The sequence below is a fragment of the Oncorhynchus nerka genome, linkage group LG9b, assembly GCF_034236695.1.
Source record: "Oncorhynchus nerka isolate Pitt River linkage group LG9b, Oner_Uvic_2.0, whole genome shotgun sequence".
Taxonomy (NCBI): domain Eukaryota; kingdom Metazoa; phylum Chordata; class Actinopteri; order Salmoniformes; family Salmonidae; genus Oncorhynchus; species Oncorhynchus nerka.
In genome coordinates, this window is record NC_088424.1 from 52027027 (window position 1) to 52044393 (window position 17367).

Genomic DNA, 17367 nt, shown 5'->3' on the forward strand with positions numbered 1-17367 from the left:
AAGGTTATGACAAAGATTCTGATTCAGAATGTTAGTAAAGAGGTAGGTTATGACAAAGATTCTGATTCAGAATGTCAGTAAAGAGAAAGGTTATGACAAAGATTCTGATTCAGAATGTCAGTAAAGAGAAAGGTTATGACAAAGATTCTGATTCAGAATGTCAGTAAAGAGAAAGGTTATGAGATTCTGATTCAGAATGTTAGTAAAGAGGTAGGTTATGACAAAGATTCTGATTCAGAATGTCAGTAAAGAGAAAGGTTATGACAAAGATTCTGATTCAGATTGTTAGTAAAGAGAAAGGTTATGACAAAGATTCAGAATGTCAGTAAAGAGAAAGGTTATGACAAAGATTCTGATTCAGAATGTTAGTAAAGAGGAAGGTTATGAGATTCTGATTCAGAATGTCAGTAAAGAGAAAGGTTATGACAAAGATTCTGATTCAGAATGTTAGTAAAGAGGAAGGTTATGAGATTCTGATTCAGAATGTCAGTAAAGAGGAATCATTAGATTCTGATTCAGAAAAAAATCAGAAAAAATGCCTAATACCACCATCTAGTGGGCACAACCTGGTAATATCAGGATTTTTGAAGATTTTTTTTTTTTTTAACTATTAAAATATTGTCTCTCTCTTTGGTTAATTACACACATTTTATGCACTGCAGTGATAGCTAGCTGTAGCTTATGCTTTCAGTACTAGATACAGTTTTTGATCTTTCGATTGGGTGGACATGTCAGTTCATGCTGCAAGAGCTCTGATAGGTTGGAGGACATCCTCTGGAAGTTGTCATAATCACTGTGTAAGTCTATGGAAGAGGGTGAGAACCATGAGCCTCCTTGGTTTCGTATTGAAGTCAATGTACCAAGAGGAGGATGGCAACTAGCTGTCCTCCGGCTACACCATGGTGCTACCCTACAGAGTGCTGTTGAGGCTACTGCAGACCTTCATTGAAAAACAGTTTTAATTAGTTATTTGGTGACGTGAACATATTTAGGATAGTTGTATCTAAAAATAATAACTTTTTTTTAACGCTTCACTATTTCTATGAAATTCACGAAAGAGGATGGTCCTGCCCTTTCTCCTCAGAGGAGCCGCCACTGACCTGAATGGCATTATTATCATTATAATGTATACAGTCTATAAGACTGAGCAGCAGTGGTGTCATGCTGTATCGGAATGGCACCACAGGCTATAAACACTCACCTTGAAATGTTAAGAGGAAATCGCTGTTAGCCGCCATGTAGGAGACTAATCAAGAGTCTGTGGAGACAAAGAAGATATGTGTGTCAAGATACACGCTTCTCCATAGAGATCCATTGCGCTGCTGGCACTGTAACGATGCAGGACATGTGGATAGACTTGTTCAATGGGATTCGATGATCATTACTCAGTAGCTTTTTCAGAGGATAGAGGTTGACAGGCTAACAATACCATGTAAAGATATACAGTGTCAGTACAGTTTTGTTTGTTCACTACGATTGAATGCAGATGATAAAACTAACTCAGCACTGCTAGCTCAATCAGCGTCGGACAGATCAACATTTACAGGATGGGTACCCGGAGGTAATTGGGGGAGGGTCATGTTATTTTCAATTTCAGTCAAGGGAAGGGTTTAGTATTATTTTAATCTGGTCCAGGGGAGGGTCATGTAATATTTTGTGTTTTAAATATATCTATTTACACACACACACACACACACACACACACACACACACACACACACACACACACAGTACCAGTCAAAAGTTTGGACAGCTACTCATTCATGGGTTTTCTTTATTTTTTCTATTTTCTACATTGTAGAATAATAGTGAAGACATCAAAAATATGTAATAACACATTTGAAATCATGTAGTAACCATAAAAGTGTTAAACAAATCAAAATATATTTTAGATTCTTCAAAGTAGCCACCCTTTGCCTTGATGACAGCTTTACACACTCTTGGAATTCTCTCAACCAGCTTCATGAGGTAGTCACCTGGAATGCATTTACAATTAACAGGTGTACCTTGTTTAACGTGGAATCTATTTCAACCGGGAGAAAAAGGTACATTTGCAAACCGTAGCCGTGCTTGATGCTTACTTTACACCGCTGAGAAATGTGGGGTTGGAAAGTCACAAGTTTAGACAAAGAACACCGGATCGAGACAAAACTATCGATGGCTGTGTGAATGCATTAAGATAAGTGGAACTATTGATGCCTGTATGAATGCATTAAGAGAAACTATCGATGGCTGTGTGAAGGCATTAAGAGAAACTATCGATGGCTGTGTGAAGGCATTAAGAGAAACTATCGATGGCTGTGTGAAGGCATTAAGAGAAACTATCGATGGCTGTGTGAAGGCATTAAGAGAAACTATCGATGGCTGTGTGAAGGCATTAAGAGAAACTATCGATGGCTGTGTGAAGGCATTAAGAGAAACTATCGATGGCTGTGTGAAGGCATTAAGAGAAACTATCGATGGCTGTGTGAATGCATTAAGAGAAACTATCGATGGCTGTGTGAATGCATTAAGAGAAACTATCGATGGCTGTGTGAAGGCATTAAGAGAAACTATCGATGGCTGTGTGAATGCATTAAGAGAAACTATCGATGGCTGTGTGAAGGCATTAAGAGAAACTATCAATGGCTGTGTGAATACATTAAGAGAAACTATCGATGGCTGTGTGAAGGCATTAAGAGAAACTATCGATGGCTGTGTGAAGGCATTAAGAGAAACGATCGATGGCTGTGTGAAGGCATTAAGAGAAACTATCGATGCCTGTGTGAATACATTAAGAGAAACTATCGATGGCTGTGTGAAGGCATTAAGAGAAACTATCGATGCCTGTGTGAATACATTAAGAGAAACTATCGATGGCTGTGTGAAGGCATTAAGAGAAACTATCGATGGCTGTGTGAATGCATTAAGAGAAACTATCGATGGCTGTGTGAATGCATTAAGAGAAACTATCGATGCCTGTGTGAAGGCATTAAGAGAAACTATCGATGGCTGTGTGAAGGCATTAAGAGAAACTATTGATGGTTGTGTGAATGCATTAAGAGAAACTATCGATGGCTGTGTGAATGCATTAAAAAAAAACAGTCCATTGTGGTCCGTAGAGAAAACAGTCCATTGTGGTCCGTAGAGAAAAGAAAGACCATTGGAAAGAACAAAATCAAGGTGACAAAAATAAATAGAGACAAAGCTAAAAGTGACAACCCAGTTACAGCTGTGAAGGAACCTGAATCTGACTCCAGTTTGTCTATTCAATCTATCAGGAAGGAAAAGAAACAGTGCAAGTCAATGGACAATATCTGAAAATGGTCCTTAATACAGTCAGTGGAAGGAATTTCATCGGAGAAGCCCTATTCAAGAGAACGTTTGCAGGAATGGAACTTAGAGAGTAAGAAAAAGTGTTATGTTTCTGCTCAGACTACTCCACTACATTGTGTCGGTTATTTGAAAGCAGAACTTTGAATAAAAGTGCATCAACATACCAGATATTGGTGCTCAGAGGAAACGTAGAAGCATTGATTGAAAGGAAAATATGTTTTGACTTGAAAATACAGAGCACAAGAGATCATGTCAATTCAGTAGAGCAATCATCCCTTTTCCAAGGACTTGGACATATCAGTGGATACACTCACAAAAGATACGGTGAATGAGCAAATAGTCCCTGTAGCTCAAGGCCTGAGATCTGTTTCCTTATCCAATGCTGGAAGCTGTCAATCAAGAACTGGATTCGATGTTAGATGATGACATCATACAAGAAGTGAATCAAAGATCAGAAAGGATTTCCAATATTCTCCACATTTCAAAGAAAGACAAAAGAAGTCGGAGTTTTTGCTGACTTATGAGAACATAGATATATCATAGAGAACGACACGACGTTCCCACAGTAGACACAGTATACTGCAAGCATTGCAAGGAGCGAAAGTGTTTGCAAAACTGGATGCGAAAAAAGGATCATGGCAAGTGGAACTAGCCTCAGAATCAAGAAACCTGACAACATTCATCACACACAGTGGATACTACAGATTCAAGAAATTTCCTTTCAGATTATCAAGCGTACCTGAGGCATACCAGAAAGACATGGACTTTATGCTATGTGGATTAACAACATTCTAATCAAATTCTATTGGTCACATACACCTGGTTAGATGATGTTATTTCCAGTGAAGCGAAATGCTTATTGAATTCTAGGTCAGGTGAACAAAAGGACTTGAGTTCCTGTATGTGGCTACAATTAAACCATGAGTCGTTAATCATGAAACCTACACCCCCGCCCTTCGTCTTATACCGGAGAGATGTTTATTCCTGTCGGCGCGATGCACTGAAAATCCGGATTCTGACAGCATGTCCCAAGCTAGCCATGTTTCCGTGAAACAGAATGTTACAATCCCAGATCCCCTTTGGGAAGTAACTCTTGCACTGATTTCAGCGACTTTGTTAAATGGGGACTGGACATTAGCGAGTAATATACTGGGAAGCGGTGGGTGGTGTGTGCGCATCCGAAGCCTCATTAGAAGACCGCTCCGGCACCCTCCCCTCCGGCACCCTCTCCTCCGGCACCCTCCCCTCCGGCACCCTCCCCTCCGGCACCCTCTCCTCCGGCACCCTCCCCTCCGGCACCCTCTCCTCCGGCACCCTCCCCTCCGGCACCCTCTCCTCCGACGGCGTTGTTTTGAGTCGGCCTCTGGAATCAGTTCAAATTCCCTGGGAGGTGCTGACAAAGGACCCGCTTTGGGAAAGTCGTATTCCTGGTCGTTGTGCTGGTAAGTTGACGTCTCTCTGATATCCAATAGTTCTTCCCGGCTGTATGTTCTAACACTTAAGGTTTTCTGGGCAATGCAATGCAAGAAATAATACATGAAAAAATATAGAAAAATACTGCACAGTTTCCTAAGGACTAGAAGCGCAGCTGCCATCTCTATCGGCACCATTTTTAACAGCAGTGATTATTGACACAAACCCAGTAGGACTTGGAGCTATATTGCTACAGCAACAGAAAATGAACAGAACAAGCCAATTGCTTATGCAAGTCGTTCACTGACCTCTAGAGAGACAAGTCAGATCGAGTGAGAAGCTCTTGGGTGCGTAAGTGTAACGGATGTGAAACGGCTAGCTTAGTTAGCGGTGCGTAAGGGCAATAGAACACTTCATAACTTGTATATATGGAGGCCAGTTTGTACTACAAACTGATCCCAGACCACTGATCTACATGTATATATGGAGGCCAGTTTGTACTACAAACTGATCCCAGACCACTGATCTACATGTATATATGGAGGCCAGTTTGTACTACAAACTGATCCCAGACCACTGATCTACATGTATATATGGAGGCCAGTTTGTACTACAAACTGATCCCAGACCACTGATCTACATGTATATATGGAGGCCAGTTTGTACTACAAACTGATCCCAGACCACTGATCTACATGTATATATGGAGGCCAGTTTGTACTACAAACTGATCCCAGACCACTGATCTACATGTATATATGGAGGCCAGTTTGTACTACAAACTGATCCCAGACCACTGATCTACATGTATATATGGAGGCCAGTTTGTACTACAAACTGATCCCAGACCACTGATCTACATGTATATATGGAGGCCAGTTTGTACTACAAACTGATCCCAGACCACTGATCTACATGTATATATGGAGACCAGTTTGTACTACAAACTGATCCCAAACCACTGATCTACATGTTGTATTTGGAGGCAAGTCTGTACTACAGTCGTGGACAAAAGTTTTGAGAATGACACAAATATACATTTTCACAAAGTCTGCTGCCTCAGTTTGTATGATGGCAATGTTCATATACTCCGGAATGTTATGAAGAGTGATCAGATGAATTGCAATTAATTGCAAAGTCCCTCTTTGCCATGTAAAAATGAACTGAATCCCCCAAAAACATTTCCACTGCATTTCAGCCCTGCCACAAAAGGACCAGCTGTCATCATGTCAGTGATTCTCTCGTTAACACAGGTGTGAGTGTTGATGAGGCCAAGGCTGGACATTATTCTGTCATGCTGATTGAGTTTGAATAACAGACTGGAAGCTTCAAAAGGAGGGTGGTGCTTGGAATCATTGTTCTTCCTCTGTCAACCATGGTTACCTGCAAGGAAACACGTGCCGTCATCATTGCTTTACACAAAAAGGGCTTAACAGGCAAGGATATTGCTGCAAGTAAGATTGCACCTAAATCAACCATTTATCGGATCATCAAGAACTTCAAGGAGAGCAGTTCAATTGTTGTGAAGAAGGCTTCAGGGCGCCCAAGAAAGTCCAGCAAGTGGCAGGACCATCTACTAAAGTTGATTCATCTGCAGGATCGGGGCATCACTAGTACAGAGCTTGCTCAGGAATGGCAGCAGGCAGGTGTGAGTGCATCTGCATGCACAGTGAGGTGAAGACTTTTGGAGGATGGCCTGGTATCAAGAAGGGCAGCAAAGTAGTCACTCCTCTCCTGGAAAAACATCAGGGACAGACTGATATTCTACAAAAGGTAAAGGGATTGGACTGCTGAGGACTGGGGTGAAGTCATTTTCTCTGATGAATCCCCTTTCCGATTGTTTGGGGCATCCGGAAAAAAGCTTGTCCGGAGAAGACAAGGTGAGCGCTACCATCAGTCCTGTGTCATGCCAACAGAAAGCATCCCGAGAGCATTCATGTGTGGGGTTGCTTCTCAGCCAAGGGAGTGGGCTCACTCACAATTTTGCCTAAGAACACAGCCATGAATAAAGAATGGTACCAACACATCCTCCAAGAGCAACTTCTCCAAACCATCTAGGAACAGTTTGGTGATGAACAAGGTCTTTCCCAGCATGATGGAGCATCTTGCTATAAGGCAAAAGTAATAACTAAATGGCTCGGGGAACAAAACATCGATATTTTGGGTCCATGGCCAGGAAACTCCCCAGACCTTAATCCCATTGAGAACTTGTGGTCAATCCTCAAGAGGCGGGTGGTCAAACTAAATTCTGACAAACTCCAAGCATTGATTATGCAAGAGTGGGCTGCCATCAGTCAGAATGTGGCCCAGAAGTTAATTGACAGCATGCCAGGGAGGAATGCAGAGGTCTTGAAAAAGAAGGGTCAACAATGCAAATATTGACTCTCTGCATCAACTTCATGTAATTGTCAATAAAAGACCTTTGACACTTACGCTGTGTCTGAGAATTCAAAGACTTGGACCACAAGATTGAGCACATCAAGGGAAAAACAAACATTGCAGATTCCCTATCTCGCCTTCCCTATCCTGAAACTGAAGATGGATACGTTGATGATTATGTGCAGAGAGTGCTTTCAGTTAGCGACCTACCTGCATTGACAATCAAGGATCTGAAAGAAGCAACAAAACAGGATAACATTTTGACAAAGTTTGATTCAAACTGTGGAAAGGAAAAATGGCCATATTCAGTTCCAGAGGATCTACATACAACAGAATGGACAACACATGATAGGACGTATTCTAAGAGGACACAGGATTGTGTTACCAAAAACATAGATCAAACAACATTTACATTTAAGTCATTTAGCAGACGCTCTTATCCAGAGCGACTTACAAATTGGTGCATTCACCTTATGACATCCAGTGGAGCAGCCACTTTACAATAGTGCATCTAAATTTTTAAGGGGGGTGAGAAGGATTACTTTATCCTATCCTAGGTATTCCTTAAAGAGGTGGGGTTTCAGGTGTCTCCGGAAGGTGGTGATTGACTCCGCTGTCCAAGCGTTCGACATCGCACACAAAACTCATCAAGTAATGGTTTGTACAAAACAGTAGCAAAGAAGCAGGACTTTGATGTTGTAAGACTGATAAGAAATTGTACGGCATTTGTGCTAAACCAGCCACTGCACGAAGACCAACCACTAGAACTACCACCAAGACATTAAACTAGGACTTAGTGGGATCCATAATGAATACATCATTACCGACTATTACACCTGTTACCCAGAAGCTGTTCTCATATCTGACATGTCTTCAAGTACGGTGTCTTTGTAGGTGTTGGCTACCCCCTAGAGGTGGTTATAGATAATGCCAGACAATTCGTTGGACAGACTTTTGAAAACTTGTTGACATTAGAGCATCACCATATTATCCTGAGAGTGACTCCATCGATATGTGAAGAAAGCAGAAGAACAGACAACAGTGAGGAGAAAAGCCGGAAAGAGGAGCTACCAAAAATGATTACCCTTGCTAATCGCCTCAACGCCTCAACGTGCTTCAGGGGAAACACCTTTCTCATGTTTGGAAGAGACATTCAAACAAAGTTGAGTATTGACAAGTAAAAGGAAAAAGACTAGACTTTATGTCAACTCAATGGAACTGCCCACAGATGTCTTGCATAATGTCACTTACTCCAGAGTCCATAGAATGGGTAAGGCCTCTCGGAATAGGACACAGACTATTATTGCAAGAGACACTGCTTTTGGAATTAAGTATCACTTCCCCATGGAGAAAAAAATGAAAAGAGAAAAAAATGTAACATTATGAAAGAAAAGCGTTACCTGAACCAATGAGTCTCCTTGGTGGTGTATAAACTTTAAATCAAAGACTAAATCACCACAAAACCCACAAACAGAAAATGAAACAATACGCTGACAATATAAACAGAGCCAAAGAACACAACTTTGATGTTGGATATTATATTATATTATATTATATTATATTATATTATATTATATTATATATATATTATATTATATTATATTATATTATATTATATTATATTATATATATATTATATTATATTATATTATATTATATTATATTATATATATATTATATTATATTATATTATATTATATTATATTATATATATATTATATTATATTATATTATATTATATTATATTATATATAATTATATTATATTATATTATATTATATTATATTATATATATATTATATTATATTATATTATATTATATTATATTATATTATATGGAGAATATATTATATTATATTATATTATATTATATTATATTATATATATACTATATTATATTATATTATATTATATTATATTATACCTATATATATTATATTATATTATATTATATTATATTATATTATATATATATTATATTATATTATATTATATTATATTATATTATATATATATTATATTATATTATATTATATTATATTATATTATATATATATTATATTATATTATATTATATTATATATATATTATATTATATTATATTATATTATATTATATATATATTATATTATATTATATTATATTATATTATATTATATTATATATATATTATATTATATTATATTATATTATATATATATTATATTATATTATATTATATTATATTATATATATATTATATTATATTATATTATATTATATTATATTATATTATATTATATATATATTATATTATATTATATTATATTATATTATATTATATTATATTATATTATATTATATTATATATATATATATATATTATATTGGTCAACCTCTACTGGATATAATTGTGTACATTGTAAGCATGGAGAATGGAAAGTTACCAAGTTCCGAGCGAGAGACACTATGTGTTACTGTGACAAACCTCAGGCAACTCATTTAAAGTAGTGAGCACAGAAGATGGATCTAGAAAGCCAGCATGGTTTAGGGACATGGTAACGTAAAAAGGTCTGAAATCAAAATAACTGATATAAAAGAAGATTTGTATCAATGTTCAATTTGACTGTTGAATAATGATGGAGAATAGAGCACCTCATGCCAGCTGCCCACTGCACTGAGGCTAGGAAACACTGTAAAGTCCATGGAGAATAAGAGCACCTCATGCCAGCTGCCCACTGCACTGAGGCTGGGAAACACTGTCACCACCGATAAATCCACCATAATTGAGAATTTCAATAAGCATTTCTCTACAGCTGGCCCTGCTTTCCCCCTGGCTACCACTACCCTGGTCAACTGCCCTGCTTTCCCCCTGGCTACCACTACCCTGGTCAACTGCCCTGCTTTCCCCCTGGCTACCCCTACCCTGGTCAACTGCCCTGCTTTCCCCCTGGCTACCCCGGTCAACTGCCCTGCTTTCCCCTGGCTACCACTACCCTGGTCTGCCCTTTTCCCCCTGGCTACCACTACCCTGGTCAACTGCCCTGCTTTCCCCCTGGCTACCCCTACCCTGGTCAACTGCCCTGCTTTCCCCCTGGCTACCACTACCCCGGTCAACTGCCCTGCTTTCCCCCTGGCTACCACTACCCCGGTCAACTGCCATGCTTTCCCCCTGGCTACCACTACCCCGGTCAACTGCCCTGCTTTCCACCTGGCTACCCCTACCCTGGTCAACTGCCATGCTTTCCACCTGGCTACCCCTACCCTGGTCAACTGCCCTGCTTTCCACCTGGCTACCACTACCCTGGTCAACTGCCCTGCTTTCCCCCTGGCTACCACTACCCCGGTCAACTGCCCTGCTTTCCCCCTGGCTACCACTACCCTGGTCAACTGCCCTGCTTTCCACCTGGCTACCCCTACCCTGGTCAACTGCCCTGCTTTCCCCCTGGCTACCCTTACACCGGTCAACTGCCCTGCTTTCCCCCTGGCTACCCCTACCCTGGTCAACTGCCATGCTTTCCCCCTGGCTACCCCTACCCTGGTCAACTGCCATGCTTTCCCCCTGGCTACCCCTACCCTGGTCAACTGCCATGCTTTCCCCCTGGCTACCCATACCCTGGTCAACTGCCATGCTTTCCCCCTGGCTACCACTACCCCGGTCAACTGCCCTGCTTTCCCCTGGCTACCCCCCTACCCTGGTCAACTGCCCTGCTTTCCCCCTGGCTACCCCTACCCTGGTCAACTGCCCTGCTTTCCCCCTGGCTACCACTACCCTGGTCAACTGCCCTGCTTTCCCCCTGGCTACCCCTACCCTGGTCAACTGCCATGCTTTCCACCTGGCTACCCCTACACCGGTCAACTGCCCTGCTTTCCACCTGGCTACCACTACCCCGGTCAACTGCCCTGCTTTCCCCCTGGCTACCACTACCCTGGTCAACTGCCCTGCTTTCCCCCTGGCTACCACTACCCCGGTCAACTGCCCTGCTTTCCACCTGGCTACCACTACCCCGGTCAACTGCCCTGCTTTCCACCTGGCTACCACTACCCCGGTCAACTGCCCTGCTTTCCACCTGGCTACCACTACCCCGGTCAACTGCCCTGCTTTCCACCTGGCTACCACTACCCCCGGTCAACTGCCCTGCTTTCCCCTGGCTACCACTACCCCGGTCAACTGCCCTGCTTTCCACCTGGCTACCACTACCCCGGTCAACTGCCATGCTTTCCACCTGGCTACCCCTACACCGGTCAACTGCCCTGCTTTCCACCTGGCTACCACTACCCCGGTCAACTGCCCTGCTTTCCACCTGGCTACCACTACCCCGGTCAACTGCCCTGCTTTCCACCTGGCTACCACTACCCCGGTCAACTGCCCTGCTTTCCACCTGGCTACCACTACCCCGGTCAACTGCCCTGCTTTCCCCCTGGCTACCACTACCCCGGTCAACTGCCCTGCTTTCCCCTGGCTACCCCGGTCAACTGCCCTGCTTTCCCCTGGCTACCCCGGTCAACTGCCCTGCTTTCCCCCTGGCTACCCCGGTCAACTGCCCTGCTTTCCACCTGGCTACCACTACCCCGGTCAACTGCCCTGCTTTCCCCTGGCTACCCCGGTCAACTGCCCTGCTTTCCCCTGGCTACCCCGGTCAACTGCCCTGCTTTCCCCCTGGCTACCCCGGTCAACTGCCCTGCTTTCCACCTGGCTACCACTACCCCGGTCAACTGCCCTGCTTTCCCCCTGGCTACCCCGGTCAACTGCCCTGCTTTCCCCCTGGCTACCCCGGTCAACTGCCCTGCTTTCCCCCTGGCTACCCCTACCCCGGTCAACTGCCCTGCATTCCACCTGGATACCCCTACCCCGATCAACTGCCCTGCTTTCCCCCTGGCTACCACTACCCCGGTCAACTGCCCTGCTTTCCGCCTGGCAACCCCTGCCCCGGTCAACTGCCCTGCTTTCCCCCTGGCTACCCCGGTCAACTGCCCTGCTTTCCCCCTGGCTAACACTACCCTGGTCAACTGCCCTGCTTTCCCCCTGGCTACCCCTACCCTGGCCAACTGCCCTGCTTTAAACCTGGCTACCCCCTGCCCCGGTCAACTGCCCTGCTTTCCCCCTGGCTACCCCTACCCTGGTCAACTGCCATGCTTTCCCCCTGGCTACCACTACCCCGGTCAACTGCCCTGCTTTCCCCCTGGCTACCCCGGTCAACTGCCCTGCTTTCCCCCTGGCTACCCCTACCCTGGTCAACTGCCCTGCTTTCCCCCTGGCTACCACTACCCTGGTCAACTGCCCTGCTTTCCCCCTGGCTACCCCTACCCTGGTCAACTGCCATGCTTTCCACCTGGCTACCCCTACACCGGTCAACTGCCCTGCTTTCCACCTGGCTACCACTACCCCGGTCAACTGCCCTGCTTTCCCCCTGGCTACCACTACCCTGGTCAACTGCCCTGCTTTCCCCCTGGCTACCACTACCCCGGTCAACTGCCCTGCTTTCCACCTGGCTACCACTACCCCGGTCAACTGCCCTGCTTTCCACCTGGCTACCACTACCCCGGTCAACTGCCCTGCTTTCCACCTGGCTACCACTACCCCGGTCAACTGCCCTGCTTTCCACCTGGCTACCACTACCCCGGTCAACTGCCCTGCTTTCCCCCTGGCTACCACTACCCCGGTCAACTGCCCTGCTTTCCACCTGGCTACCACTACCCCGGTCAACTGCCATGCTTTCCACCTGGCTACCCCTACACCGGTCAACTGCCCTGCTTTCCACCTGGCTACCACTACCCCGGTCAACTGCCCTGCTTTCCACCTGGCTACCACTACCCCGGTCAACTGCCCTGCTTTCCACCTGGCTACCACTACCCCGGTCAACTGCCCTGCTTTCCACCTGGCTACCACTACCCCGGTCAACTGCCCTGCTTTCCCCCTGGCTACCACTACCCCGGTCAACTGCCCTGCTTTCCCCTGGCTACCCCGGTCAACTGCCCTGCTTTCCCTGGCTACCCCGGTCAACTGCCCTGCTTTCCCCTGGCTACCCCGGTCAACTGCCCTGCTTTCCACCTGGCTACCACTACCCCGGTCAACTGCCCTGCTTTCCCCTGGCTACCCCCCCGGTCAACTGCCCTGCTTTCCCCTGGCTACCCCGGTCAACTGCCCTGCTTTCCCCCTGGCTACCCCGGTCAACTGCCCTGCTTTCCACCTGGCTACCACTACCCCGGTCAACTGCCCTGCTTTCCCCCTGGCTACCCCGGTCAACTGCCCTGCTTTCCCCCTGGCTACCCCGGTCAACTGCCCTGCTTTCCCCCTGGCTACCCCTACCCCGGTCAACTGCCCTGCATTCCACCTGGATACCCCTACCCCGATCAACTGCCCTGCTTTCCCCCTGGCTACCACTACCCCGGTCAACTGCCCTGCTTTCCGCCTGGCAACCCCTGCCCCGGTCAACTGCCCTGCTTTCCCCCTGGCTACCCCGGTCAACTGCCCTGCTTTCCCCCTGGCTAACACTACCCTGGTCAACTGCCCTGCTTTCCCCCTGGCTACCCCTACCCTGGCCAACTGCCCTGCTTTAAACCTGGCTACCCCCTGCCCCGGTCAACTGCCCTGCTTTCCCCCTGGCTACCCCTACCCCGGTCAACTGCCCTGCTTTCCCCCTGGCTACCCCGGTCAACTGCCCTGCTTTCCCCCTGGCTGGCTACCCCGGTCAACTGCCCTGCTTTCCCCCTGGCTACCACTACCCCGGTCAACTGCCCTGCTTTCCCCTGGCTACCCCTACCCCGGTCAACTGCCCTGCTTTCCCCCTGGCTACCACTACCCCGGTCAACTGCCCTGCTTTCCCCCTGGCTACCCCTACCCCGGTCAACTGCCCTGCTTTCCCCTGGCTACCACTACCCCGGTCAACTGCCCTGCTTTCCCCTGGCTACCACTACCCCGGTCAACTGCCCTGCTTTCCCCCTGGCTACCCCTATCCCGGTCAACTGCCCTGCTTTCCCCCTGGCTACCCCTACCCCGGTCAACTGCCCTGCTTTCCCCCTGGCTACCCCTAACCCGGTCAACTGCCTGGCACCCTCCACAGCATACCGCCCAAGCCTTCCCCATTTCTCCTTCTCCCAAATCCAGTCAGCTGATGTTCTGAAAGAGCTGCAGAATCTGGACCCCCTACAATTCAGCCGGGCTAGACAATCTGGACCCTCTCTTTCTAAAATGATCTGCCGAAATTGTTGCAACCCCTATTACTAGCCTGTTCAACCTCTCTTTCGTATCATCTGAGAACTCCAAAGATTGGAAAGCAGCTGCGGTCACTCTAGACCCAAACTGCTACAGACCTATATCTATTCTATCCTGTCTTTCTAAAGTCTTTGAAAGCCAAGTTAACAAACAGATTACCGACCATTTCGAATCCCACCGTACCTTCTCCGCTATGCAATCTGGTTTCAGAGCTGGTCATGGGTGCACCTCAGCCACGCTCAAGGTCCTAAACGATATCATAACCGCCATCGATAAGAGACATTACTGTGCAGCAGTATTCATCGACCTGGCCAAGGCTTTCGACTCTGTCAATCACCACAATCTCATCGGCAGACTAAATAGCCTTGGTTTCTCAAATGACTGCCTCGCCTGGTTCACCAACTACTTCTCTGATAGAGTTCAGTATGTCAAATCGGAGGGCCTGTTCTCCAGACCTCTGGCAGTCTCTATGGGGGTGCCACAGGGTTCAATTCTCGGGCTGACTCTCTTCTCTGTATACATCAATGATGTCGCTCTTGCTGCTGGTGATTCTCTGATCCACCTCTACGCAGACGACACCATTCTGTATACTTCTGACCCTTCTTTGGACACTATGTTGACTAACCTCCAGACGAGCTTCAATGCCATACAACTCTCCTTCCGTGGCCTCCAACTGCTCTTAAATACAAGTAAAACTAAATGCATGCTCTTCAAACGATCGCTGCCCACACCTGCCCGCCCGCCCGCCCAGCATCACTACTCTGGACGGTTCTGACTTAGAATATGTGGACAACTACAAATACCTAGGTGTCTGGCTAGACTGTAAACTCTCCTTCCAGACTCACAATAAGCATCTCCAATCCCAAATTAAATCTAGAATCTGCTTCCTATTTCGCAAACAAAACCTCCTTCTCTCACGTTGCCAAACATACCCTCGTAAAACTGACCATCCTACCGATCCTCGACTTTGGCGATGTCATTTACAAAATAGCCCTCAACACTCTACTCAACAAATTGGATGCAGTCTATCACAGTGCCATCCGTTTTGTCATCAAAGCCCCATATACTACCCACCACTGCGACCTGTACACTCTCGTTGGCTGGCCCTCGCTTCATACTCGTCGCCAAACCCACTGGCTCCAGGTCATCTACAAGTCTCTGATAGGTAAGGCCCCGCCTTATCTCAGCTCACTGGTCACCATAGCAGCACCCACCCATAGCACGCGCTCCAGCAGGTATATTTCACTGGTCACCCCCAAAGCCAATTCCTCCTTTGGCCGCCTCTCCTTCCAGTTCTCTGCTGCCAATGGCTGGAATGAATTGCAAAAATCACTGAAGCTAGAGACTCATATCTCCCTCACTAACTTTAAGCACCAGCTGTCTGAGCAGCTCACAGATCACTGCACCTGTACATAGCCCATCCAACTACCTCATCCCCATACTGTATTTATTTATTTATCTTGCTCCTTTGCACCCCAGTATCTCTACTTGCACATTCATCTTCTGCACATCAATCAGTCTAGTGTCTAATTGCTGTATTGTAATTACTTCACCACCATGGCCTATTTATTGCCTTACCTCTCTTATCCTACCTCATTTGCACAGATTTTTCTAACGTATTATTGACTGTATGTTTGTTTATTCCATGTGTAACTCTGTGTTGTTGTATGTGTCGAACTGCTTTGCTTTATCTTGGTCAGGTCGCAATTGTAAATGAGAACTTGTTCTCAACTGGTCTACCTGGTTAAACTTGTTTTTGTTGATAAGGAAGCACTGAAAAATTGCAGTTGTAACTTTTATTTATGTAAAAAAAAAGTACTTACCTTTTGAATGTAAAAGAAAATCATATTTAATGTGTAAAGCTTTGTAACAACAAAGTTAGAAACGGTAATACATTTTGATTGTTAAAGTTGTGGACTTTAAATCTAACAAGGGAAGGGAGGTAGTATAGTACTATTGCAAGACTACCTACCTGTTATAGTGATGAAGACGTGACTATAACTAGATAATGAAAATGGCTTTACACTGTCAAACCTCGGGAAGTACGAGTTGTTATCACAGCGAGTCTCCTTCTTTAATTCAACAACATCGCGTTGCAGCGGTTGGATTTGATCTGCGCACCTGCGAGCAGCCGAAGTGAGTTCAGAACAACTGAATGTATGCGAAGTTGAAGTAGTTTTCACATAAAAACGTTATATGTCCGAACTCAGAAAAAAATATGGTTCGCATAAACAACATGTTTACTGTGGTATAACGTTTATTTTGATTGTCGATAGTCTGTATTTATCAGAGTGCCGTCAGTTGTAGACATAATTATTAGGGGTTATCGTTCGTTGCAATGCATGTAAACGTTTCAATTGAACTATTATATTAATCTGACGATAAACAATAACACCATTATTGTGTGCATGTAACCGTACTCCGTGATGGTCTATTTAGAAATTAGGTAGCTTATGCTTAACTTGGTGTTTGAGGGTATTCAAAAGTGAAACTTTTCTTTATACAATGTGTGTGGAGGGCCATCCATTTTCATTTCAGAGGCCCGATGTAATGCTTAATATAAATAACGTTCACTCTCTAATCCTATGCCAAATACAAGGAAGGCATTGCATTTCATTAGCTACATTGTGAATAATAACTCCACTAACTATTAAATAACCAAATTACCATAAATATATACTTTACCCTCTCAGCAGTTAAGAAGTAAGAAAATGTGTAAGGTAAACTCAGCTCCCTTTTCCGGTCGCATTTTCGTTTTTCTAAATAATAGTCAAATGATCTGATCTCGAAACAGTACATAAAAATCATCGCATATTCTAATTTTATAAATATTGTATTCCGGATTATGATTTGAAAGAAAATGATTGAAGGTGGAGAAATGTTCTTTATCATAGAGAAAATACCTCCTAAAGAAACATGGGACTTTTATTTTGACATGAAGCAGCTCGCGTTTACGGAAGTACGCGTTCTTCGCCGACGATGAAGAAGAAGCCGAAAAGGTGTTTTCTTTGCCTGCTAGGATAGCTAACTAGCTAGTATATTTCTTAGATAAGTCATTCCTTCCC

General features: G+C 44.8%; 1 protein-coding gene across 2 annotated transcripts in view; it reads right to left on the reverse strand.

The window, feature by feature from the left end:
- Nucleotides 1-17073, reverse strand: part of yipf1 (Yip1 domain family, member 1) — a 29433-nt gene extending 12360 nt beyond the window's left edge. The window contains exons 1-2 of one of the 2 annotated variants that reach the window (XM_065013836.1): nucleotides 16988-17073; nucleotides 1202-1258 (exon numbers count right to left, since the gene is read on the reverse strand). In XM_065013836.1, coding sequence (XP_064869908.1) covers nucleotides 1202-1238 — 37 coding nt within the window. In that variant the 5' untranslated portion in view covers nucleotides 1239-1258; nucleotides 16988-17073. Of the gene's footprint in view, nucleotides 1-1201; nucleotides 1259-16969 lie in introns of both variants that reach the window. The other variant, XM_065013837.1, reaches the window with a different exon arrangement.
- Between the last annotated feature and the right edge of the window lie 294 nt (nucleotides 17074-17367).